This window comes from Falco naumanni, chromosome 11, assembly GCF_017639655.2.
Source record: "Falco naumanni isolate bFalNau1 chromosome 11, bFalNau1.pat, whole genome shotgun sequence".
Classification (NCBI taxonomy): Eukaryota; Metazoa; Chordata; class Aves; order Falconiformes; family Falconidae; genus Falco; species Falco naumanni.
In genome coordinates, this window is record NC_054064.1 from 6,333,488 (window position 1) to 6,356,212 (window position 22,725).

At 41.9% G+C, this 22,725-nt stretch overlaps 1 protein-coding gene across 9 annotated transcripts in view; it reads left to right on the plus strand.

Annotated features, from left to right (window-relative positions):
- The window catches only part of RASAL2 (RAS protein activator like 2), a 187,249-nt gene that overhangs the window by 103,918 nt on the left and 60,606 nt on the right, over window positions 1-22,725 (plus strand). The window contains exon 1 of one of the 9 annotated variants that reach the window (XM_040610600.1): window positions 4,920-5,151. The exons of the other annotated variants lie outside the window; for them this stretch is intronic. Within the exon in view, the coding sequence (XP_040466534.1) occupies window positions 5,139-5,151 (13 nt within the window). The 5' untranslated portion in view covers window positions 4,920-5,138. Of the gene's footprint in view, window positions 1-4,919; window positions 5,152-22,725 lie in introns of those variants that run through there. 9 annotated transcript variants of the gene reach the window in all.

Here is a 22,725-nt window from a genome sequence, read left to right on the forward strand (position 1 = left end):
AGTAATATTTTTACATCTTCAAAATAGTCTATGAACGTGAGCTAATTAATCTCCATGACACCTCTGGGAAGCAGAGTTTTTTTAAAAAATAATAAATAAAAGAAGCAGAGTTTTCAGTATTTCCTGTACCATCTTTTGATATTTACACGTTATTGGGTGGTGACACACCTGTGGGTGAACTACATTTTATTGATGCATAAATAAAAAGGCTCATAATGTATGAGGTGGCTTAGGTATTAAATTCGACTTACCCAAGCATGAACTGTATATTTTGCTAACCTGCTCCCCCTTTAGTAAGTGATCACTCTTCCGTAGCGCAAGGGGAGGAAAGAATTATAACCGTGATTTTTATCTGCAAAACAGACAAAAATGTTTTGGCAGCACAGCAGAGAGATAATTTACTTAAAAGAAAAATAATAAAGCCACAGAGGAAAAGTGGGCTATTGAACTCTGCTGGAGTTCATCAGAAACTCTTCTAACAGGCACCTCTGTGTCGCAAGCAAATCCCCAATTCCCAAAAGCTGCCTTGGAGATGGAGAGGACCGTACGTTCTAGCAGTGATTAGTGTCCATTAAGATTCAACTCGGTGTCCAGTAAAGTGCTTTTGGCTACAAGCTAATAATTCTTGATGCATATTTGAGACTGCTTTATCTTGTGCATTACCCAGTGAAGAATTGAATTTTCGTCCCCTTTTTTTTTCTGAAAAAATCTCAGATGGAACTGTAAATATTTTCTTGACCTAGCAACCTTCTTTTTCCCAGCAAGTTAGATGTCATTTAGGTGAGAATCTGACCATTGAAAACGCCGGTCATCTCACTTATTCCTCACCGATGGTCTTTTCCCACTGCTCTGTAGCACGTATGGGCTGAAGCGATAGCAGGAAGGTCTAGAGCAGCGGTCACCAACCTTGCTGACCCAAGGATGCCAATGTGGTGCAGATAACTAGGGCTTGCTCTTACAGTCGACTACTTCACCCCTTGGCTGCAGGTGGTGGTGGGGATTGCTGGTCTAAAGGCTGGGAAACTCACGGAGCCTCTAGCAGACGGTCACTTTTGGTCGGTGTTGGATTAGTGCTCTGGTCTTGCTTTGACAGTGAGGGTGAGGTGTTAACTGTTCCACCCACGAGCAAACAGGAAGGATTTAAGGAATGTTTTTTTGGTGGATTTCTGAGAACGTGAATTTTGGACGAGATGTTTTATTCCTGCTCCTAGCAAAGCATCTGGTGGTGGGTTGACCTGGGCCAGCTGCTGGCTGCTGGCTGTCCGCTCTCACCCCCCTCCTCAACAGGACAGGGAGAAGATAAGATCGATAAGCTCATGGGTCAAGAGAACAACACGGAAACCACTTACCAGTCATGGTCACAGGCAAACCAGGCTTGACTTGGGGAAAATTAATTTCATTTATTGCCAATTACAACAAGTGTGGAGGAGCAAAACCTGAACCACCACTTTCCCCTGCCCCTTTTTACACCTTCACACCTTCATTACCGAGCTGGGGCAGCCCCAGTCTCTCCTCCCAGAGAGCCTCCAGTTGCTGCCAGCACCCATGCAGGGTACCTTGGAGGCAGCTGGGGCTCAGTGTGGCATTTCTGGATGCGTGGGCATGTAGAGAAAGCACCGCTTTTCTCTGTGCTGCCAGCGGTCCCAATATTTGTGGAAAAAAGAGGATCCACACTGAAATACCATCCTCATGTCGCATCACTTCTCCCTCATGCTCTTGGTGGTAATGTGATCAATACAGGCATACAAGCTGAATTCAGTGCTTTTTCCTGATAAAGACACTATAGTCAGCATGTATTACAATAATATAAATGTATTTATAAATTTAAATATAAAATTTAAATATAGTCCTCTAAGATGTTAGAAAACCTAATGATGTGTTTTAGTTTTTAAATTAATTTCTGAGTCCTTTGCATCAAAGTAATGTAAACTTTGCTGAATACAGACAGCTGGTTTTTAGATAATCTGGAATATGCTGGATATATGAAGGGAATGTTTATTAAAACATTTTTCTAGTAGCTTCTCTCCCTGCCTAATTTGCAGTTTCTAAAATTTTCTGCAAGCTGAGTGTTCCCATACGTATTTCTAATTTTAAGCAGTTCAGCTAGATCATAGGAAGACAGACCTTAAGTCAACATCTTGCCTTTAATTGTAAATGATTTATACTAAAAGAAATGGATTTACATGTAAAATTTAGATTTTATTTTAAAAAAAAAGGTCCAAGCCTCAGTTGTTTTCTTTTTATCTGTTCTGCACTAGTGCTTCTGCTCTGCTAATAGGTTTCTTCTGCAGCCGCCTCCGGAGTCACAAGCTGTGACCATGCCTGGTTTGAACAGAGGCAGTGGAGCTGGCCGGGAACTAGTTAATTCATTGCACTGACATTTTTCTTGAGATACTCGAGGCAACCTCCTGTTCTTCCAATTTAACAGGCCTTTTTTTTTTTATGAGAAGTGGAATCTTAACATTTGTCAGGAGATTGGTTATTTGAACAAAAGTCACATGGTAATATCAGGGGCTTCATTTTATAATCCTTGTTCAGTGTCACGGTCTTTTGGAAATAACTTTTATTCCTAGACTTCGCAAATTGCATTTCAAATTCCTGAGGCTGGGTAGGTTTCTAGAGTACTTGTATGGTTTGTGTTCCCCACGCCATACACCCCACACCCTGATTTATTTATTTTTTTTTAGTATCTTCCAAATTCAGTGTCTATTCCTAAGTCTTCAGCAGGTGTATTTGCTTGAGCCGGACGGCTCCTTTGGCATTTCAGAAATCTTTTTTTGAGGTCAATACAGCAAGCTTTAGCGTTTACAAAAATAGATACCAGGACTTAATCTTCCCACATCACTAAAAATGGCTTCTTTGGAAGAAATAGGCACATTATGGCCTTATTTCAGAGATGGATCCAAAGTTTTAACCCTTCTGTTTGAACCTGATTAAAACATGAAGTATTATAAATGATGTGAAATGAAAAAGCAAAACATGGAAACAAAACCCAGAAATGTAATGAGACAAAGAAAAAAAAAAAAAAAAGAAAAAAGAAAAAAGCCAGGGTTTGCCTATAAAAGAATCAGAACTCTTTGAAGAGATGTACAGACTAATTTGAATGTCCCAGTCCTTAATTTTTCCATCTTTTCTATCATGCTCTGTGGTATACATAAACTGTCTGATGTTGCTCCACCCTCCAGAAAGATGCTTTTCTGTGGTGCTGCGAATGTAGGTGGTACAGCGCTCTGGAATGAGGTGTTCTATATAATTACCATAGTATTTGGGGTTTTTTGCGGAGCAAGGGTGGTAAGAGAGAGGAGATTGCAATCTCTTATAAGCTGTAACTGCTTTTTTGCAGAATCTGGCTCAACTGAGATCATGAGACCGTTTTGCCCTACCGTTTCCGGTAATTGGCCATTTCTAAGCAGCAGGTCAAACCGATTTGTCTGTTTATTTTTTTACACCGCTGTTAGACAGTGTTGGGTTTTTTGCAGGGGGGTGGTGGTGGTGGTATTTTTGAGCTGCTGTTCTGTTCTAGTGCTAATCTTGGTGCAAGATCCCTCCGTATAGTTCAGTGATCAGCTTTAGAGGGCAAGGGAGCAAGTATAATTTTCTATTATTTATTTTGCAGTCGGTATTGTTTGAGCATGCATTCAACAAGTTTCTTTCCCAAGGGTTACGCTGTGCTTTTCAGGCAGATTTCTCACGTGAGCCTTGGCAGGGGCTAGGGTGACCGAAGCTGCTGTTTCTTCCGGGGAAACGCTGTGAGGGAGTGGGAGGTTGTTCCCTAAGAGAATGTGCAGAAGCTCATCATAAGTAATCCAGCAAGAAAAAAAAGGAGATGGGTAGCATTAGCGGAACAAAAGGACTAAATCAGAGGAGAATACCTTATTGCAAACAAGTGGCAAAATTAGAGTGAGATAGGTGTGTTCAGCCCCACAGGCGCATGCACGCTCACGAACTGCAGGAGGTGGGAGGGAGCGTGCAGCCTCGGCTCTTCGCGAGCAATTTTAGCCTGTTCAGCAACAGGCTGAACAACTTTGCATTCCTCCTGTGTGCGTGCCTGTCTGCTCTGGTCCCCGACTGGCAGGTGGGATCTGCTGGGAATCAAAACCGTGGACTTTTAAACTGATCCAACTTGACACGCTATTCTCAGCAGGAGCATTACAATGGATAAGGGACGTTACAACGGCAGCAGTAACCAAACTCTGTATGTTTTTGCTTTGGAGCCTTACAGAGCAGCTTTTGTCTTTTTATTTTAGACCAGAGCTATACCTGGAAGTTCAGCTCTCAGCACTGCTAAAATAAAAAAGAACAGAGCTCAGGAAAAGACTTGTGGTATCAGACTTCACCATTTCACTTTCAAAGCCATAGATCTTAAATTGAATTTAAAGGGGGGGGGGAGGAAGGCAGTGCAGGAAACAAAGCCGGGGGGGGGGGGGGGGGGGGGGGGGGGGGGGGAGTTCATTGTTGAAGTGACTCTCCAGGGCTTGTTTTGGTACTGCATATTTCCTAAACTGTAGAAACATTTGCAGTGGGAAAAGGTCTTCAAATAAAGTGCAGTTTTATCAGGCACGTTCAGACGTAGTTCCTTGTTCAGCTGGCAAAACTGTGTTTTCATCTCGACTTGGCTGCATGTAGTCCGGACAGTGCATGCAGTTTTACCAGCCTCCTAAGTTTCCCTGTAACTGATTTTTAGACTTGAAGTCAGCTGCTTGGAATCGCTGGATTTTCTCGGCATCGGACATATTTTTGCTTAACAGGAGTCTCCTCCTGCCCACACCCCCTTCCACCCCACCCCGAGTGCTTGCGCTGCCTCTCGGCTCCCCCCCCCCCCCCCCCCCCCCCCCCGCCTCCCTTGGGACAGGAAAAAATGAAGTGGCTGCCCATCCCGGCTCGATCATGTCGCTGGTCGCGGGGAGGACGTGCGTCCCAGGCGCTGCGAGGGAAGGCGAGCGACCGAAGGGCGGCTATTGTTCAACTTGAGCCAAGGAGCTGAACAGAGTCTTGCCTCTGACGGGCTTCGGCTCTGGCTTTTCTGCATTCCAACCCGGCTGAGGCAGAGAACGCGGAGCGCGGGAGTGAAGCGTGCAAGAGGCTTTCTGGTTGGCATGGTGGCAGGACCATGGTAGAGGTATTAGGATTACCGCAGAATGCAGTTCCCAGGTGAGAGAGATCCCTCCTGGCACGGTCCATGCAAATAGGGGACTGAATTGCTGCAGGATTTCCAGTGAGGCAGGACTGGGTAGGAGGCACGTAGGTATTTTGCTGGAAATGTAAAGTGACGAGACTTAAAGCAACTTCGACATTTTAAGTTTTTTTTTTCTGTGTTGCATGTGTTTATCAACTCTTCGTTATTTCAGTTTTATACCCAGGTTTTTAAAGATATACTTACATGAATTTAATCTTATCAGTGGAAAAGTGGATTATTGTGCTTTTCTGCTCGCTGGTACAGCAATCAGATACTAGTATTCAAACCTCATGTAGATGCAAAGATGAGAAACAAATTTTTGTAATGGCTGTCGAAGTTAAAGATTTAGTTTATTGCTGCTTAAATCATTAAGTTTATTTTTCTTCCTCTCCCTAAAAGCCTTTGCTTACCTAACATAAGTCAGTACATTTTTGTATGACATTGGATTTCTGGATAAGGCCAGACATCATTCTTCAAGGGCACACTGCGGGAATATTTTTCAGTGTTTACTTGTGGCTGGCATTGCGTGGTGTTTTCAGCATATGATATTGCCAACCTTGCTTCCTGTCCTCCAGCAAGTGATGATAAATCGTAGCAGCTCAGGGAATCCTACAGGTTGCTCACAAAACCAAGAGGATTTCTTTTCTTTTCAATCTAAAGGGCACTGCCTTAGTAATGCTGCTTGCTTTTCTAGCAGCCTTTGTCTTAAAATGTATCGTTAAGTGATAGAAAGCTGGAAAGCATTTAAATTTCATGCCTTTTGATAGAAACACTTTTAGTAGCTACAAAATCAATAAATTTTGTCTAAGAAAACCGGGAATGGAATCTCTCGACTGAAATTTGTTTTCTACCTTGGAAACATTCTTTAATAGGTACCAATTATGAAGTCCTTCTTTGTCATTTTCCTCCTCATCTGTAGACCAGGGAGAATACTAATTTGCTAACTTGGAGAGAGTGTTTTTGTTAGCCTGAACCAATGAGGCTGTTCTGCAGCTGCTTTTGAATTGCATGATCAGAAAATGAAAACCTTCTGCCTTAGTTTTTTTTTGGACAAACGTGTTTCTTTCAAAAACTAGAAAACTTTTGGCAAACTGATCAGAAAAGCTCAAGGCCACACAATCCCGGTCCCTTCCAAGTTTCATTGAGGTGATTTTGGGGTGGTTACCAGGAGGTACCCTTTAGAATTTCCTGCCTCTTTGGGGGGCTCTTGCATACAATTAACATGTTAATAGGGTAGTGAATTAAAAGTACAATGCTGGGGAGTTCTCGATGGCAAACGTGAGTAGCAACTTATATTTCTGCAAATTCTTCATGTTGTGCCTAGCTTTATCCGATGCTCCATGGGTGCTCTCGTTCCTTCTCTCTCTAAAATCTGTGGGGAGGGGAAAACGGTGTAATTGTAATGGATACTTGAGGCGACTTCTGTCAGAAAGATCTGTCACAGGTCCTTAAAACTCATGGGAACAAATCAGCTTCATTTATACATTAGCAGGAGGAAGGGGCGTTCTGGTATACTGAGGCTTGACCTGCTCCTTGCCATTTTCTGGGAGTAAGCGTTGCACCAGCTATGAAATACTGGAAGTCGGAGAATTCTGTGATGCAGCCAGGCTATGGACAGCATTTGTAAATGGCTTGTGGGCATCAAGAGACAGATTAATTTTCCAGCCTGTAGAGGTATGTACCTTTTCAAAGCGTTAGTTCTCCACAAAGGGAATACTTCCTTTTATCTAGTTTTCTTGGCTAATTGGCATCAGACAGCACAAATGTTTTTTAGGAGAGCTAATAATGGTGGGATTTGAAACTGGGCCAATGGCAGAAGGGAGACCTAATGATCCCTTTCCATTTAATATTCTGCATATACGGGTGACTGCTTCTAGTAAGGGAGAGGGAAATCTGCATAAGAAGTCAGCAAGCAAATGATGCAACTGCAGTCAGCGCTTTACAGTTTTGACAGTATCGTCCCCACTGTTAAATGGTCGTCAGCCTTTGACTGTATATGTTACGGGTTTAATGGGAAACGGTGCCGGAATTGTGGTACATAACTGCAAAACTTGGGTTGCAGAGTTGTGCAGTAGCTGGTTGTCTGAGCAGGTGATGGCAGCCAGATAGCTATGGTGAGCCTGTGCAGGGTTTCCTTCCATAGCTGAATCCTTAGTCAGGCAGTGGGTCCGCTGGGATGACACACAGCGTTGCGTTTTTCCTCTCCTGCACCTGCAGCATGCTCAGCAGGGACTTTGGGAGGGCACTGCTGTGCTGGGATGCCTGCCAAGCGAAGTGAAGCAGCTCTGCTGCTGCCTTGCTTACAGTAGGCTTCGGGCAACCTTCAAAAGTGCCATCAACCACCAGCATTCAAAAATGCAAGTCTGGCTTAGAAAAGAGGAGGTGGAAATATTAACTTTTCTTGGTTTATTTTCCTCCTGGGTTTTATCCTTTTCAGAGCAGACTTCAGTCCGATTTGCAAGCTCAGTCACGCTCAAACTGTGAAGGCCAGGTCATTTTTTTGGAATAGAGGCTGTAATGGTCTCCACATCTGTTTGAATCCAGCATAATGGCTACAGAAAAAATGCCAAAGGTACAAAATGCAGCGTGGTTCTAATGCCAGCTTTCAGAGCATGTGAAAGCCTTGTCCTGGTATGTCCTAAGGTCACTCTGAAATGTCAGCTATATTCTCCAGGGCAACTCTCACCAGAGTGTCCAAGAAGAATCTTTAAGATATTGCATCAGTCAGAAATTAAGCCCATGTCCACAAGATGGAGGACTTGGTATGTCCTTGTAAAAATTCCCCAGACTATACAGTGTCTTACATTGCTGTGGTTCCTTGTTGCACCATTCAATTTGGTCCCTAATTTGGGAACAGTTTAAAAAAAAAAAAAACAAACCCTCATGTACTGCCCTTCTTGTACTGATGTCTAGTGTTTGCAAAGGCCTTGGGCTTCGGCAGTTGCCTTATTTTGATGCTTACATAGAGATTAACGTAGTATTCCTGTAAACACAGGTGGAAGTGAGTAGTAAGAGGGAGGGAGACCACATGATCCATAGGCAGGGGTAGGAAATCATATTGCTGGTTGTAATCACTCCTTCTCCAGAATGCTTCTGCTTTGCTGCTGCATACCTGGTAAGTGCAAGCTGCATGCTTGTGGGCTACTAGACTTGTTTTCTGTCTCATTATCTGGTGTTAGAAGCGCAGGTTATTGTGAATTAGTCTTTTTTACTTTCCTTTTTTTTTTTTTTTTTTTTTTTTTTTGGCGTCTGTGCCAATCGAGGAGAGTTAACTCCCACCTGATGATGTCGGCAAAGCTGCGGTTTCTTGACATCTAAAGGGAGCAAGCAGTGACCTCAGGGTGGAGTAAAGCTCCCTGTTGGTTGGCACAGCACCCTCAACCCTGCTCTGCAAGAATCGCTGGTGTTTAGTTTGTGCTGAAAACAAGCAGGCTGAACTCGTTGTGGGAGTGCTACATAAAGTTGTTACCTTGTACTAAACCTTGTAGGAAGAGGGTAACTAATGCTTAAGTTGATGGGGTGGTGTGGCAATTCCTACGTGATCTGACCAGAAGCTTAAGAAGTCGTATGGTCAGTAGAACATCATATACTGATCATGTTGAATCACTTCCCAAAATCCTTTGAAGCCATCTGTGTGGGTCTTACACGTTCTGATGGCACCAGAATGTTGCTGACTGGATGATAAGACATTTAGTTCTCTCTCTCATCTGAAACTGTTTTTCTCAAAATTCAAGTTCTTTATTATCTCTGTGATCATGTCCAGTCGTAGAAGGCAAAATACCCCAGGCCAACCGCCACCCAAACCCCAGCCCTCACTAAATTGGTTCTTTCGTTTGTTTGCTTGTTGGAGGTGTCATCCAAATAACTCAGTCTAAATAAGAAAAATCATTCCTGGCTGTTCCCCTGCTTTGCTTGAAGAGTATATGCCCAAGGAGAAACAGTAGGTCGGAAAGTAATAATAGAGACCGCCATGAATGGTGGTAGTGTTCCAACAAAACTGCCTTTAATCAATTTTCACTGGCACCTTTTTCTGAATTCGGGCAAAAATCGGCAGATGTGAGTTGTGCAAACTATGGGGACTGCAGGGTGAGCAAGGGAGGTTGTTTTCCTTTTCCATGCCTGACCGCAGCATTCATGGGGAAGTGCTTTGCTGTCCTAGTAGGAACTTGAAGGGTAGCTTAGTGCAAGGTGTCCCCTTGCCACAAAAACCTGCCTGCTTGTTTTCTCTTTCTGACAATTCATAGCACGTCAGCGTCCTGAAGTGCAGAGGATCAAGCAGTTGAGTCCCCAGGGATAGTAACAACCTGTCACGTTCCTGACCCTTTGTATTGTGCCTCTCCCTGTCAGTTAAATAATTCCTGCCAGTGCTTGTAATATAAGATACTTGTTCCATGGTGTTCCAATATAATTTCCAATAAACCCATCATATGTTAAGTGCTTCTCCTTGTCTGTCTTTCTAATAAAGCCCCTTTACAGTGATTTATAACAGATAAAATCTGAAGGCTCCTTAAGATTGTCAGTGAAATAGCAGTGGTGCTGTACCTGAACTGCTAAAGCAAGACTTGTGCCTTTAGAGACAGGGCAGGGGGAGCGGGTACATCAGCTTGCTGCCTGCCTACTGTGTGGTTTCTGGGCAGTTTGTTAATTTTTTTTCTTCTTCTTAATACCTGGGAGACTTGGAAGTACAGCCAGCAAAGCTTCCTTCCTTGAAAGGTTGATTTTTCTAGGCTTACTGCTAAGTGATGCAGGTCTGGGAAATAGAAGGAAGCTTTTTTTGTCAGCAAATGTTTGTATTTGGTATTTTGCTATTTTCCTTCCAGCAGCTCTACAAAAATAGTGTTCCTTCTTGTTGGCTGTTGTTTTGGTCATGTTTAAGCTGTACTTATAGTTGAAGTTTGCATTTCCTGGAAATTCTTATTCAGAAAACCAGAGTGATGACAATATCCCTTGAGACCCTGGCCGTTTTAGTCCTCACAGTATCAAACTTGAAAAAAATAATTAAAAATCATTCCCCATTCCTCTTTCATGCTAAGATAACAGACAGAAGAGCTCTTGAATTTCTGGGTTGGATCTTCAGACCGTGTGGAGCAGATGATATAACTGGGCTCAGTGGGCAGGGGATCAGATCCTGAATGTTATCATTTTAATGTTCTTCATCCATTCTTGAAGGTTTGGCACCTCTCGGGGCTTCTTTATTTTTTTTTCAGTCTTAGCATTAAAGTAACATTTCTAATGCTAAATAGCTTTAGAGCTAACATAACACTTCTAGCAAAGATGCTAGCTCAGAAATCCTTTTTTAAATTGAAGTGCTTGAGACTCAATTCATTTCAAGCTGTCAGTTCTACAGTTACTGAGCAAGGGCTTCCATATCAGTCGTTGTGCTTGGAAAACCTGGGAAAGTGTGGGGTTTGTTTTGTTTCCACAGCTCTGTGTTTTCAGGACATTTTCAGTCTGCTCTTTGTTCTGAACACCCAATGGTTTTGGTTGGAGGGAAAAAATGTAGAAGGTATTCTTCATGAACACATTCTTGGGGGAAAAAGTCATCGTGTGAATACCAGCATCAGAAATTAAGTAGTCTTTACATACTACTCGTTAAATATATAGCTGGATGTATTCATACTTTAATACAGGATTTCTGCTCGTATGAGGCATAGGGTGCACAGTTTGGAAAGGCACTTCAGGCTGGATGACTCTGTAAATAATGTCTTGTCCCTAATTAGGAATTAAACTAGCTTAATGTTTTTAGAGTAATCATTAATAGGTACTTACAAACTACCATCCTGCTAGCAGCATAACTTGGCCGAATCTCTTGGCGATGCTGAGGATACCTGAAGCTGGATTGACTACAAAAATATGTTTTTAAGCATGGTTGCTTCATCAGTGAAGTTTTGAAAATGCAACAGTCTTCCCCAGCAGAAACACTTGTGTCAGAGCTCTTAGCATTTCTGGTTGGGTCACTGCTCTGTAACGCTGGCAAAGTGTTTCTCCGTGGGAAAGTGGACAACAGTAACAGGATGGTTTGACCTACAGTAGTAAAACTTCCCTGTCTGATTCTTGGAACTGGCTTGCTTAGGGTGACCATGCCCAAGAACCAAAATCACAGTAATTTGCTTATTCTTCAATTACAGTAGTATTTTTAAAATCTTTTAGGACTGCATTTTTCTTGCTGTACATGAGCGGCATGGTGGTTCTTGGTGTGCTTGGGTTCTTCTGTGCTTGCCTCCTCGGCCACTAGATAAAGCCAAGTTTCTTCCCTTGTAATGTGCTGGACATTCTCTGGGATGTGGGTGCAGGTACATGTCTCGCTCACTCTGATCTTCAGCTAGTGGTTTGATTCCCTGTCTTCCTGCTCTCCTCAAATATCTCCTTATTAATACAACCTGAAGGAAGAAAGTATAGGGGTGTATATTCTTAAGACTCAGCAAAACTTGATTTTGTGGGCAGGTACAGTCAGCAGCGTGAGGGATTCATCTCCAGCCCCTACCGCATTACAGCCTTGCATCAGTTTCACCAGGAAAACACGGTACTGGGATCTAGAGAGGGAACCGGGGCACGCATCCTTCTAAAAAAAGCCACCTTGTTTATGTTGTGTTAGAATGTTCAGGAGGAAAATGTTACGTAAAAACTGAAGACCTGTTTTCAAAGTAGTTTAAAATTCACCTCCTTAGCGAGTAGCTTCATAGGTTTCTGACAGCTTTTTTTCTTTAACCTGAAAAGCGTGTCTGTAATTCTAAGGTACGCTCAAAATAGTTTATATGCACCAAGGACACACAACGTAATGAGAGACCCCTTAAGACATAGGTTGCTATTATGGAAAAGATTTTGAAGCATTGATGTAGGCAGCTAGGTGTATCTTTGTATTGCAAGGGAAGTATAAGCCAGCTTTTGTGCTGTGTGAGTGTAAGTGAATTTTGTCTGAGAGGCCCGTGACTAGACTTATGTATTTAGCCTTTTTTGAAGAGTTGGTGGTAGGGACTTGGTGCTTGCTTTCCGTAAAGATGAAAAATGACTAGCCAGCCAAGAGGCCAGGTGATTTTGCTAGGGAGGCACCATGGACTTGGAAGAGCTTTATAAAGGCTAGCCCCTTTGGGTTTAGTTTAAATTTTCATTTCAATTGCTGACCTGTTTGTCTCCAATGTCCTGTCAAAACTAAATGTGGAAATAGCTTCCTGACATTATTTGATGTCACTTGTCCATGGGAGCTCTTGCCTGTATTGTTACATGCTAGAAAACATCAAGGTTTGTTTTTCTCACCTTCATTTTAAACCTTTCTGTCCCTGTTTTATCTTTACAGGCTGTCAGCAGGCCCAGCTTCCCCTGCCCCTGGGTTCCTCGCTGCTCCAGCAGTTGTTATTTAGGACATTCTTTGCTCTGCCTCCCTCCTGAGTAACCACTAGATTAACATCTCTGATCTCAGTTGGGTTGGGAAGGCTAGTGGTGTTCACGCTGGAAAGTAAGGAGAGCTATCACCCTGGTAAAAGATAACATTGCATCAGTGCTGTGGCATGTAGAGGTTGTCATCTTCAGCTAGATGAGAGCTGTTGAGAGGGAGTGCTAAAGATCACTGACTGTGCTAAACTCACTTCATTAAGCAATCTGAAAGGATAAAGTACTAGACGATAATGTGTATGTGTGGGCTGGTACTTCATCAGCACGGTTTCACTTTCCACAACAGAATGGACTACTTAGAGACGCCTGAGTGTCCATCAATATTATTTTTTTTTTCTGATAAAAAGAGCTGTGCGTGTACTTTGCCATGCTGCAACAGGACTATCCACATCTTCTTGTGTCTGACGTAAATCTGCGATTGATTTACATTGCAACAGAATGTTTCTGTTCTGCTATTCATCGCTTGTTCATAGGTTTGTGTCACAGTATTACACACTGGATTTGCTTACATAGCTTAAGCCAAAAAGTTATCTATGTCACAGAATAATTGCGAATCCTTCCACCATGATTCTATAACACAAGATGAGTTACTTGGCTTTGTCCATCTGGATGCACTGGAACTAGATTATAGTGTGGTTGGAAGGCTCTTGTATTGTAATACCACTTCTCAAAGCAAAATGACTTTCATTACAGAAAGGCATTTAAAATCATTTAATGCAGGAAACAGAGCCTTTTGCATATAGAATTGACATTTTTAGATGTCTGGGAAACTTATTTTCAAGCTAGCTTGCTTGTTCCGTGCTGTGCCGTTGAATAGGATTGGAGCATTACTACTGCTTTGCGTTTTTCTGGGGCAAAGTGACTCGGATAACTTTTCCGAACGGACAGGTATAGAGGAGAACAGCTTTGGTGCATGTGACGTTGATCCAGGAGTTGGAGAAGTGGATGTTCATTGTTTCTTGTGGATTAACTAGTGCTGCAGCCTCAGCACGCTATTTGATACGTACTCTGCCTGCCTGTTTCTTGTGAAAAACATTTGCCCTCTCCCTACCTCCTATGCCCCTGTTCTGAAGAAAGCATTTCATTTTTCAAGTGCACAAATATCCTGTCTTTATCCACTCCTCAATTAAGTGTAAAACATTTTAATAAGAATGACTTGGGTGTACAATGTCTAATGTATGTTGCTGCGAAGACATCATCTACTGACTATAGCAATATCCATCAATCAGTCCATCAGTCTGTCCCTAGTGCAAGGAAGATCCATTTTTCCTCTTCTTCTAAGTGCCTCATGCAGAGAACATTAATACATTATGATTTATAATACTGCTGCGACTTTGTGCTTACAAAGCATCTGCATCAGAAGGCATCTGTGCTTTATTATTTGCATATATTATGAATTACCATTTACTAAAATTTCTGTAGAAAACTCTGAGCGCTCGTGCTTCTGTGTAGTTTCACTTATCAAGAATGCTAATTTTTAAATCCACAGGATGGCAAAGCTGCTTAGCTTCATAGGTTTCAAAATCATAACTGTAGGAGGGTGACATTTCTGGCAACTGCAGAAAGGAGCAGAAGCTCATTCACTGATGGTATTGCAAAGAATTACCAGTTGGGGATGTATACAAGTTTTAAATAATTCATTTATGTAAGAGGTTCGAAAACATAAGGGCTTGGTTTAATTTTCAGCTTTGTGGACTCATCTGTGTTTGGAACTCGGGGATGAGGGAGGTGAACTCAAACACTTTGAAGGAGTTTTCTCATGTTTTCACCTGATGTTCTGTATGGCTACTGGTGCTAATTTTGGAAAGCAGCAGTCTCTCAGGGCAGAGATTAACTGCTGCTTACTCCTCGCTTTTGTTTTGTTTTTTATTACTGCTTTACTGATCTCCCCACCTTTCTATATTTTCACGTTTTGCATGCTTCCACTCTGGTTGAGCAATTTGAATCTGTATTTGCATTGGTTCAACAAACTTTTTTTTTTCCGTGTAGGTGGGTCTCACGGCATGGAAGTAAGTTAGGTTTTGAATATTCCTTTCATACTTACTTACAGCTTATCTCAAAACCTGGCTGGCCTCCAAAATTCAGACAAGACTGAAAGCTTTTGGTAAGCTCTAGAGGACAAGACCTGCTTTAGGATGGAGAAAGACAAATTTAAGAAACTATTTCCAGTGTTTCTTCTGCCTGTGGCAAGCTTCAGTGGGAGACCAGCCCTACATCCCTCCTGCAGTTGTGGAGCAAGTCCAGTCTCTGCTTTTCTTGCACAGCAAAAGGTTTAAAAAATAAAATCAACACTACAGAGGAGTTTCAAGATATTTTTGAAGTGATTGTTTGAAACTAGGTATTCGAAGGATGTAAATGGGGAGGACATTTCGGATACCAGAGTTTGATAACAGAGAATATCAACACGTACAAATGTCAGCTAGTGCCCAGTGGTTGGGAGATGAGGCTTGATAAATTAATCCTTGGAACTAAGGGCAAATTGCTAAGGATGAGTGGAGTTAACCATTGGAACAGCTTACCAAGAGGACAGACTGGCTCTTTATGTCTTTGCCGTGTCTGTTTACAATCGGATGTGTCGCTCTTTCTTTTTTTTCCCCCTTTTTTTTTTTTTTTCCTGGAAGATGTGTCTGTGTTCAACTAGAAATAATGCAGTGAATGGATGAGTCACTGGGCGATGTTCTAAAGGTGTTTCAAGTCAAGTTAGATTATTGTAATCATTATTTCGGCTTTTAAAGGTGATGGATTTGTTGTTTCTAAATGTTGCTGGTTCTTCTGCATCGATCTTTTGCTTTAAATTTCCTGGATTTGTGACGGGGGGGGTGTTCATGACTGACTTTCTTACAAGGACTTTTCAATTCATGCTTTGGTTCTGATGCCTGTCTCCACCTTCTGACAGTCCACTGCAGACAGGCTTCCTGCATGATACTTTGACCTGTTAAACCACACAAAAAGGAGATAAAGAGTAGGGAAGTATTTATGCAGCTTTTTTCCCCTCTGTGTGTTGCCTCAGGAATTCTAATGCACAGGAGGAGTCTTCAGATGAAGACCTTCAGTGCCCTTTCCGTTCCTCATTATGTCCTCCTGACTAAAGTCTTTGCCAGTTCTGCCTCCATATTTTCACAAAGTTTTTAATGTTCCCCCTATTTTAAAATACTCCCGTAAGCCATTTTCATACTAGATATTTAATATACTTCCCCCTGTTTATCATGTACATTAGAAAACATTGAAAAGGATGAATAAAGCTAAATTACGATATAAGATGAGGCAGCTAGGAAGGAAAACAGGATCTGTACGCAATCTGTACTCTTACAAATGATGCAAAATTGGTAAGCATTCATGGGAAATCAATACTCATAACTTTGTTTTCTCTAGAACCTATTATTTATGGAGTTGATAGTTAACATTGCAAATTACACTGGTTTTTAAAGGAAGGGTAGTCAGGTGGTTGTGGGCACAGTATTTGTTTCAAGGAAAACTGGAAGGAGGTGAAATTTTTGTTTCTTCTACCATCCAGGCAGAATAAAATAGCTGTCTAATCCTTTCTCTAAAAGTTCTTTAATTCCATTCTTATTGCAAGTAGATTTATGTCATCGATTTGCACAGTGTTAACTCAAAGAAAAAGATTCTACTTGTAGAAGTTGGACAAAATGTGATCCTCCCACACACGCACAGTAAAATTTGTTGGAAAAGCTCATTTTGTCAAAAAAACCAGCTATTTTTTGCAGAGATGGGAAATATCAGTGATGTCTTTCTGTCGTGGCATTTTATATGATGTAGGAAATGTTTCTGGTTTTTCATCCCTCTGTTCATGTTGAGGGTGGAGGCGTGTACCTTTTCAGTGTGAACAGGAGGACTGCTCAGTGAAGTCTTCCATGCTGCTGTGGTACCTCTCTCCTGAACTGTCTCTCCTGTGTTCCTCGTTAATTGTGAATTCTGTAGAGCATCTGCCCTTCTTGGCAGGTGTTTCATGAAAATATCTGTCCTGCACAAACAATACTTGCTACAGTTTGTCTTAGTAATTGGAATTTTCTTCCCTGCTGGGACTTGATGGCTCTTTTTTTTTTTCTTCATTTGTTGGTTGTTATCTAATTCTTTGCTTTGCAGATCTAATGGCTTTTTGGTTTTGCCATTTTGGCTTGGGTTTTAGCCAGCGGTCAGCAAGTGTCCTTGTTTGTAATAGGGATTGGCAACTGTATAAATTATTTACAATAAAGACAGGTTCAGAAAATGGTGAACAAAAGGCAGCTGTCTCTTTAAAGAGTGCAGTTTGATCAGAGCATCAGCTCCATCCCCTGAGGACAAAGGCAATTTTGATTTGTGGGGCCCAGGAGTCCCTCACTTACCGGGATTCGTCTCTGTTCGTGCATGTGTAAACCTGTAAAACGCTCTTTTGTGTAGAATAAATCATATGCTATAAATCCTGTACAATTAAATGTGACCCTTCCTAGTCACAATGACAAGTCTTCGTTGCAAAGCTGTGCGGAGCAAGCTCGCTGTCTAGACAGAGCAGAATTCTTTCCCATTTATCTTTTTGCATTTTGTATTTGTTAAATAAATAACCGGCTGTTAGCGCTGGTGACTTCTCGGAGCCCCCAAGAGCGCTGCTCTGCCCTTGCCCCTCTGGTTTGCATGCTTGGCGCTGATGAAGAGGAGCAGCTCCCTCCGCTCTAATGCTGCTGTTGGCAGGCAGCGGCAGATTCCATTATTGCCAATCAATGCCGCCGCCATGCAGGAGGGAGGGGAGAGGGAGGGGTGGGAGCTTCCTAGTCGCAGATTGATCAACCTGCCATTGCATGAACAAATTCATTGTAAGAAAGGCTGGGATACTGTTGTAATAGCTGGAGCAGGAAAGGGCTTGTAAACAGGGGAATGCAGGCTCTTCAGTCATGGGAGGGTATTTAAATTGTCTCTAAGCTGGCTGTTTTTTCTTTTGGCATAAAGCATAATACCTGAGCCTCCAAACAAAGCCAACACTACAAGGAACGATAGGGATATATTACACTTAGCTGATGAGCTATTGTGCTGACTTATTTGAGCTTCTTCAGCACTGACACCTATTTCTTCTTTTTACTTAACCTGATTCTATCATAACCTGCTACCTCGTTTGGATTTTAAAGCCTCTGTTTCCCCTGCTCCCCTTTTTTGCCTTCTTTCTGTTCCTGCTTGGACTGAAACCTGACACAAAGGGACAACAAGTGCAGATCCCACTGACTGCTCCCACCCATGCCTGCTTGGTCAGTATGGGCTGTCAGGTGTTGGGTTGAGGGAACTGGGCAGGATCACGCTCCCACATTGTCAGTGTAGACAATAACTGGAGTACTGGAATCCCAAGACCATCAGCTCCTCCCCACCCTTCCTACCCTGCTTCGCTCACTTACTGTTTTCTGTATGGAAAAGTTTTCTGGCTGGAGAATGAGTCTTCTTTCTCCTGGTGATGTGGCCGAATGGCTGGATAGCAGCACAGAAGATGAGAAAAGCCTTCTCTCGTTTCTTGGTACGGTAGGGTACTAACTGTATTATTATTATTATTTTTTAACACTTTACTGGGAAGCCTTTACTGCTTTCACTGGTGCTTGATTTCTTCAGTCCTTCAGTTACCTGACCTTACTCTTTTTAAAAGCTTTTTGAGTGGTATGCAATTGTTAATTAAACTTGGGTACAACCTGTCTGAAATAGTTTCAAACATACGGGGCTAAAGGTCGAGTTATAAATGAGCATGTGCCATGCAGAAAAATCGTTTCTGGACTGAACTATGTTACTTACCGGTCTGTTTTTCTTCTCTGTGCCATTTGATGAGCCAATCCCTGTGTTCAGGCTATTCCACTCATTTCTGTCGGCTTGCCTACAACTTCTCAACTGTGTGATGGTACTAAGATAAAGCAGAGGAGACTGCTGGAAGTTTTTCCTCTGAAGAGAAATATTTAGATGCGTTTAGAATAAAAGTTTCAGCCAAGGGATCAAGTACTTCTGTAGCCTAGAAATTAAATCTAGGAAGCACTATCAGACAATCCCGTGCTCTGTTTCTGCATATTGTCACACTAGTTTAATGGCATTCAGGTAGAAAATAAAACTATTCTTTTATTTATAGTTCAGCCTAAATACCACTAAGAGGTTGAAAATGTTTTAAGCAGAATTCACACATAGAAGCTGATTATTGTTTCATCTTTTCCTTCGAGCTGTCGCTATGTCAAGCTGTTGTTGTTTTTTGTTCCTTTAATCCCATCTTCACAAATCATTCCGTCTCTCTCGTTAACGGTCTCTGTTGTTCTCAGGATGCAGCCTGTTTTCGTTCTGTTTTGATAATTTTTAGGTACTGAGTTGCTCCGCTGGGCTGCTTGATGTGTATGCCCCTTTTCCTTTCTATGGGCTGTTTAAAATGATGTTTGGTATAATACCTGCTGTAATATGTTCATCTCATGTGTCGTCTTTGTCCCCCCTCCCGCCCGATACAGTAGTCAGCATTATGGGCTATGTAAGTCAAGTAGGTGACGGCCAATCCAGATGCCATTTTTTCCCCCGTGTTGTCCTCCATCCAGACCACAGGCAGGTACCTGGTGTGGCTGTGCTCTTCTCAGTAGGCGGAGGTTACGCTAGTCTCTCTACAGTAAGTAGTTCTCTTACTTAACAGGTCCAGAACAGTACAGGATGCGGAAGGTGAGGGACTCCCGTGGAGTCTGTTTGGATTTGCTAACACCACATCGCGATGTGCTGTGGCTGTCTTTGGGAATACCGTACCAGATGTGAACTGGGATGAGAGTATGCATGGGCTGGGCACTGGTGCTGCTCTTCAAGAGACTGACTTTATTCTCGTTACGCTTATGCCTGCATTCACATTTTGTTCCAAACCAAGAGATCCTCAAGATGTGTCCTAAATCTCACCCCAGCAACACCAGGAGGAAGTATTTATTCAGACCGGAGTATGAAGGGTGTCATAAAGCTGAGCTATTTAAGGTAGCATTTTTTGCCTCCAAGTACTTAAGTTATCTTTTTTTTTTCTTTCTTTCTTTCTTTTATCTTGAAGAGAAATCTATTCCCCAATGGTGGTGTAACTCTGGGGCCGTATTTCCTGTTCAGTGACATCCCTCAGATGCCTACAGTACCTTGGGACTTTCTTCTTGTGTGTTTGTAACAATAATTCCTATTGCTGAAGGGCAAAATCCTGCCACAGTGAACAAGAGGTGCTGAAGCTTAGAGCAGCCTTAGAGGAATGGGGAAGAGCTGTTGAGCTTTGACGCATCCAGGAGCCAGTCACTTGTGAAAATATCCCGATAACCAGAGCAAAGGATCGCTTTTTAGAGAATGCCTTGACTCACAGCCCTTAAGCAGAGGGTAAAAAGATTGGTTTTGAAAGCCATGGCTCAAGGCTGTTGTTTAATAATGAGAACAATAAATATTGATATCATACTCATGTGTGTCTCTAAGTCGTAAGCCTCTAAACAAATTATGTTGCAGGAACAAGTTACCATGCATCAGCTGATCTGCGTTAATTGTCTGTGTGCAATCTCTCTGCAGCAAACACAAGGTAATTTGAATTAGCAGAGGCAGTCCAAGATCATTAGGAACTAACGAGGACATCAGTGTCTCCAGGTCACGTGCAGTAGCTCCTGGTGTCTGCTTTTGTGTTGGTGCAGTTGTCCAGGCAATTCGTATTGCTGTGGGTAGAGTCAAACATTAAAGGAGGCTTCAGAGGTTGATGAGGTTAAAAAGGGGCAACTATTCCAAATTTTGTATGGCCACACTCATCGTGCAGAAGATACTTTAGGGACGAGCATCTGTTTTGTTTCTGACTCACGTTTGCAGAGCTGGAGGATTCGTTCACCCCACCTCAAAGCGAATGCATCAGTGTAATAACAGCTGATGCTGTACTCACTAAATGCCACGTACAGTTTCCTCAGAACATTCTGCAAAAAGAAATTGTGAGAGTCAATACTTGAAGGCCAAAAATTATCATCTCCTATGGCATTCATGCCCTTTCTTCCAGCCTTCTCTGTGTATTCATTTGCTTTGCATGTTGTCTTGTCTTTCAGACTGTGAAGTCCTTTAGGAATCAATGACTTAAATGTCTTTTAAGTGACTTAAACCATCATTTAGTTTGCTTGCTATGCATCTTCTGAGCTGGCCACTAATTCGATTACACTTTTTTTTTTTATATGCCAGCACAATGCAAGTGTCTAACACCAACAGAATTACTTGTCTGTAAATTAAAAATCTTTGATATTTACTTGGATCATCTCGCAAGACTTGTCTGATCAACTCAATCCCTAGTAAAGCACTGTATCTTCTTTTAAAATCCCTGCCAATGGACTGAGAGAGGTTTTGATCGTAATTGGTATCTGACAGTTGTTTGATGATGGAGTTCTATAGCCAGCAAGCTTTGCAGAGTTTCCTTTGTATTTCCCTTTCTGGGCTTGGTAGCTTTTGTGCACTTCAGTATACTGTGACTTGGTTGCATTCTTTCTGATGTATCTTCTTGTGGCTTTTTTTCCCCATCTTAGTTGTCTTAATAAATGGGAAAGACCTGTCACTTCAAATTTCAGTTTTCTCCTTTAAGTTATACCTTGCAGAATTTGCATAATGTATTCTAGTCAGAACATCAACTTGGACTTCAGGACTTAAAATAGACTCGGGGGGGGGTGGGGGGGTGGGGTGCGGGGCAGAGTTTGCTTTTGCCCTAATCGTCTTACGCCGGCATTTAATTACATTTTTATGACAGTCTGTAAATTGGGCCCAAGTCTGAATTCTCCCTAAGTGAGCAAAATGCTTACTCCAGATAAAATATTAATGGTTTTGTTTATTTTTATATGAGGCTTCCTATTTCATTGAGAAGTACTCATCTGAAAGATGCTGTTCAGACATTTCTTAATATAATAATAATTATTATTATTATTCCTAATGCTTTCTATCTGTCTGCTTTTCATTACCGTCTCTAATTTTGTCAGCTGGTATGTATTTTTACCAGGGTAGAAGTAAACAGTAAATACTGACGGCACCCAACGAGGTCTCTTTCTCGTTAGTGCTGTCACATGAGCGCTCTGAAACAACCCTAAAGAGACAATGAGACAAAAATAGTCTCTTCTGTGTAAGGAAGCTGGGAATGCCATAATGTTACTGCATGTATATGCTGTATTGATGTATCATAAACCGCCTTGGAGAATGTTGAATTTTTGTACTTGTTGAAATGCTTATTTATTTTTCCACTTCTTTTTAAAAGGCTTAAAAGGGAATTAGATACTCCCTTTCGAACAGGCTCAATGCAGTAGCTTTATTTGGAATGAAAGTACTTGAATTTGCAGCCCACTGAATATTCACACTTGATGAACATTCATTCATGCATATAAAACTATAGTTTTTAATTACTTATGTACGTTAGGGGTTTTTTAATATTTGCATATAGGATGAGACCAAACCATCAGGGTCAAGTGCACAACTTTCACTATGTGCTGTGTAGGTGATCAGCAACTCACAATGCAGTTAATAAAAACAGTTAATAAAAATGTAGCAGAGCAGAAAGGCAGTATCTTTGTTGTGGCTTGTTTTCTTGCCCTACAAGCTATAAAAGTTTTCATGTACTGTCTTTGTAAAATAAGAAACAAGCTCTGTAGTTCTGTTGTCCCTTGAAACAACTATTGAATCTCTGTTTGTCTCTCCAGTAAACCACTCGACTGGTGGTTACATGTATGAATATCTTCTTCAAAAACTTCAAAAACTGCACCGGCAAACCCATCAGTGCTCCCAGCTCTTCTTCCAAGCTTAGATTCGAGCCCATTAACTCTGTAAGCCTGTTTGTAAAGGAAATACTAAGTCACAAGAAGTCAAGTGCTGCAGGTTTCTGTTGTCTGTTTCTTTTGTAGTTAATCTGTGAGACTAATTGGCCTTTTGACAGAGTAGTAAATAATGCTGAAGGAGGCCTGGAAATCCTTCAGTCCTCTCCAGTCCGTTGCCACGTTCCCAGCAGTGTGTCTCCTCTCTGTCACCTTCGGGAGAAACACTCATCTTTCCTGTTCTTACAAATCTTCAATATCTAAGATTATTTTATTTTTTTCCAAATACTCCTTCAAGATACTCTCTTACTTTCACCGCCTAGGATTCAGTTATTAATCTGGGGTTAAGTATTTAAAAAATAATACCCCAGAGACCTGTAAAGGGTAACTTCACTTAAT